This window comes from Macrobrachium nipponense, chromosome 30 (assembly GCF_015104395.2).
Source record: "Macrobrachium nipponense isolate FS-2020 chromosome 30, ASM1510439v2, whole genome shotgun sequence".
Taxonomy (NCBI): Eukaryota; Metazoa; Arthropoda; class Malacostraca; order Decapoda; family Palaemonidae; genus Macrobrachium; species Macrobrachium nipponense.
Window position 1 is genome coordinate 47,434,265 of NC_087218.1, and position 5,000 is coordinate 47,439,264.

General features: G+C 33.9%; 1 protein-coding gene across 1 annotated transcript in view; it reads left to right on the top strand.

Moving 5' to 3' along the window:
* The window catches only part of LOC135202136 (uncharacterized), a 70,163-nt gene that overhangs the window by 41,562 nt on the left and 23,601 nt on the right, over window positions 1–5,000 (top strand). Inside the window, exon 3 of the mRNA XM_064231386.1 lies at window positions 3,815–4,249. Coding sequence (XP_064087456.1) covers window positions 3,815–4,249 — 435 coding nt within the window. The remainder of the gene's footprint in view (window positions 1–3,814; window positions 4,250–5,000) is intronic.

Below are 5,000 nucleotides of genomic sequence, written 5' to 3' on the forward strand. Positions count from 1 at the left end.
GCTTTTGTGGTAGTTAAATACGCAGAGAATGAATTTTCTTTGCTCGATTTGTAAATGCTTAGAAAGTGATCTATAAGCGCTCTCTCTCTTCTCTCTCTCTCTCTCTCTCTCTCTCTCGGTGCAAATAGTGGTGCTTCAAGTTTTCATAAAAGCATCGCTCTCACAGTGAGGAAGTAAGCTCTCTCTCTCTCTTCTCTCTCTCTCTCTCTCCCTCTCTTCTCTCTCTATCTCTCTCTCTATATTATATATATATATATATATATATATATATATATATATATATATCAATATATATATATATATATATATATATAGTATGATATGTATGTATATAATATATATATATATATATATATATATATATATATATATATATATATATATATATCAGGATCTTACAGGCACCTTTGTCACAGAAATATCTTTACCAAAAAAATTCTCCAAAAAAAAAAAAAATAAAATAAAAAATCTCTCTCATCATTAACCTACCAATTCCTCACGGAAAGGATTTACTCATCACCGACGACTTAGATGCGGTCAAGGGAAAAAACAAGCGCCTCAGTGGCGTGGTCAGTATGGTGTTGGCCTGCCACCTTGGTGGCCGCGAGTTCAATTCTCGGGCATTCCATTGAGGAGTGAGATTTGTGTATTTCTGGCGATAGAGGTTCACTCTCGATGTGGTTCGGAAGTCACGTAAAGCAGTTGGTCCCGTTGCTGATTCTGAATAACCACTGGTTCCATGCAACGCAAAAACACCATACAAACAAACAAACAAATAGGAGACCAAGCAGCGTACTACAGCGCGCCAACGCGCGCGCGCAAGTCTAAAGCAATCGACGCGAACTAAGCGGACACGAAAACTAGCACTGAAATGAAAGATAAACAAAGAGATGGCTGGAAAAACACGTCGGGTGAGAATGAAAGAAAATATGAAACACAAACCCAATGGCCATTTTACGAGGGAGGTTTTTAGTTCGCGCATACATTAACATTACCCCTCCCTAAACCTCCCCCTGATTATGCCCCCTCTTTCCCCCACCCACCCCTAAAACTGACAAAGAGAACACTGGCTATTTCTTTGCTGGGCGAGGAAAACAAGAAATCCGAGGAAAGAGTATGGAGCAACAACCACCCTGGTGATGTTGGTTTCCTGTTGGTGTTGTTGTTTTGTTGTTGTTATCAGAGCAAATGGCTTTCTATACACACACACACACACACACCTACATATATATATATATATATATATATATATATATATATATATATATATATATATATATATATATATATATATGTGTATATATATATATATTTATATTTTGTATATAAAAGATGTATATTTATCTATATGTTTTTCTTGTTGACATTATTATCAAAGAAAATTACTTTCTATTTACATATACCAAGTTTTAAAACGTGATGCTAATGTGTGTTTTATTTTTTGTACATTATTAAAAGTAACGACTTTTTTTCGTATTTAAATAACAGAGGTAAATTACGAAATTACGAAGAATTTAGCTTTTGACTGGATTAATTTTTTTAGCTAGCTCCGGCGATATAAACAAACAAAATTTGACGAGGCAGTTTTCATTCAGTTTATGTAAGGTCACTTAAACCAAACTCATATGTGATCTGCATTTTTTTTTATTTTTTATTTTCTTTCTACCTCGGCCGGCAATCTCGAACCAGCAAAAGGGTTTCACTTTGTCTAAGGTTTCAAACGAGAAACATATGTGTGCTTAGTGCTGACCCGAACCCCTTTCTCAGTTGGAAGAAATGGGCGTCCGAGGAAAAAAAAAAAGCGCAGATTTTTCCTTTTTTAATAAATAAAATTATATTGTTTCGTGTTTAGTAAAAGAGACTGATTTTTCGTCTTTTAATTTAGAATTTATTTTTTCGTCTTAAAAATATTTTCATCTTTGGCCAAAACCCCTTTCCCAGCTGGGAAAAATGGGAGTCTGTCAAAAAAAATAAAAATGAATAAATAAAAAAAAATATAATTTTTCGTTCTTAATCAAAAAATTATATTTTTTCGTGTAGAAACAATTTTTTTTCCTTTCTAACCCGAATCTCTTTCCCAGTTCAGAGAAATGGGTATCTAAAAATACTTTTTCGTCTAAAAAAATATCCTTAGCTCTTTTCCATCTCTTATCACAGGTTAATCAGCCACTTGACCATTTTTTGGGATTGAAACAGATCGAGAGATCTACAGGAACATATTTCGCGCGTCCGCGAGTTTGTGTGTGTGTGAGAAACAAAATAAATAAATACTTGTGAGCATCTATGACAGAGAAAGAGAATGACTTTATCCTGAGGATGTGAGGAATCGTATATATATTATATTATATATATATATATATATAATATAATATATATTGATATAATATTTAAAAACGTATACGTAAAATATATAAAATATATAATATATTCTTATATATAACTATATGATATATAAATATACTATATATAAATATATATATATATATATATATATCATATATATATATATATATATATATAAATATATATATATATAATATATATATATATATACTATATATATATATATATATATATATATATATCTGTTATATATATAAATATAAATTCTAAATAGAATCATATATATATATATATATATTATATATATATATATATATATATATATAATTTATATATTACATACACAACGTGCATGTGTGTGGATGTCGCACAGCTGCAACGCACAGTATAGATAACGAATGTGATGTGGATTGGAATCGGCACATAACTTCAACTTGATGGCTCTCGACGGACAGGAAAATTAAATGCGTTACGTTCGTTATTTCAGGTTTACTTTATGATAGACAGGTTACACAATTTGTTGTGGTTAGTCTGAGTTTCCATGATCCCGGTAGACCGGCAATGTAATTTATATTATTCAATCTTTTTCTTAGTGTGCCTAGGTGCAACTTGATATGGATTATGTCGCAGCTTATGCATTGCAATTGCAAGGTATTGATGGTCTCACATCAGTGTGAACTTTGTTTTAATGTTTATATTGGTCGAAAATATACTAATGTCGTTTGCAGGTTGTTACACATTTGTTTTAACAGTAATAATTGTAGTAATACGATTATTACTAATATCTCTGCTGATAATAATAATAATAATAATAATAATAATAATAATAATAATAATAATAGTAATTGTCTTGATTCAGGTATTAGTAATATCTCTGCTGATAGCGATATTAAGAGTAATAATAATAATACCATTGATTCAGATATTAGTAATATCCTTGACTGATTTAATAATTATAATAATACTAATAATCATAAAATAATAATAATAATAATAAATTGGTCATTTGATTCAGGTAATTAGTAATATCTCTGCATGATTAATAATAATAACTAATAATAATAATAATAATAATAATAATAATAATTTAATAATAATGTCATGATTCAGGCAGTTAGTTAGAATCTCTGCTGCAAGAATAATATAATTGTCATGATTCCAGATCAGTATATCCTGCTGATAGCGATATTTAAGAATAATATTAATAGTAATGACATACATAAAAAAGAAGTATACAAGCAGAAAAAAATATATATAAATGGAAAAAGACGAAATCTATTAACCAGCAACGGCGCAAGACGCCCGAAGGGAAGAGAGATTATCATCTTTCAGACGAGAGACGAACTACGACGACGAAGGACGGGCAAGCGACGGACAAAAGAAGCGACAGACAAGCGTACGTGAATAAAGACTGAATCCGTGCATTAACTACTGACCAGCATAGTAATTTGAGCATCTTGTGGTCACACAGACTTCTCTTGAGAATGACCTCCCGACCACTGCCTGCCACCAGCAGTATATCTGCCACCACCACCACCACCACCATCTCTCCTCCTCCTCCTCCTCCTCCTACCCCTCCCTCCGCCTTCCCTCCTATCCTCCTGCTCCTCTTCCCACATACTTTTCCACCACCACCTACTCTTTCTCCTCCTCCTCCTCCCCCTCCTCCTACTTTTCTATAACGACTCCCTACTCCCTTCCTCTCCTCTTCCCCTCCCTAAACTCCCCTCATTCTTCGACCTCCCACCTAATCCCTCCCCCTTCCCCCACCTCCTCCGAACCCCCTTCACCTAAGCCCCTCTCACCCCATCCCCTTCACCAACAACCCTCTCCCACCCCCCCACCTCCTTCACCTAAACCCCTCTCCCACCCATCCCCCCCTCCAGGTTGTGGGGTTATAACTGGGGTTAGGAAGAGTTGGTGGTTATCAATATATCTCACAGCGACTGGGCATCATCTCTTATGCTTGACTTTTTTTCATTTTTTTAACTTACTTTATGCCTATTTCCCTTTATTTATCTTTACATTTCTTGGTTCCGTATGTACCGTTGTCAGCCATATTCCTATTCCTGTTCTGTATACTTGTCATGTTTATCCTAATTCCACATATTTTTCTCGTATTCTGCACTATTACCTTTCCTATTTCTTAGCCTGTTTTACCTATCATTATTCAGTCTTTATCGTCTCCTTTCCTTTATAAATTTATTACATTTCCTCTAAGTTCTCTACTTCGTTTTCTAATAATCGTTTTTTACTTCTTCAGACTATTGCTATTCCATCTTCTTCTTTCTCATTAATTAATTACATTTCCTTTGAATTCTCTAAAGTCTTCTTTCAATTACAATAAAAAAAAACGTTTGCGTTTCTCCCTTTCACTATCCTCCCTACGTCATCCCACCTCTTTCATCAATTACGACCGTATATGCATCTTCTGCCATTCGTAACAACTCCTGTATAATTGTATCACCTTTTTCCTCCTTCCTCTTTCACCATTATCCATCCTATCCTCTAACGTCAACCCCCACCACCCCCTCCCCCCGCCCCTCTCATTGTCCCGTTTCAAAATACCGCCATTTGGTTCCTGTCTACCGCCAAAAAAATCCTCTTTAAAAAAGAAAAAAAGAAAAAGACTTTCGCGTAAGCTTTCGTATATAATC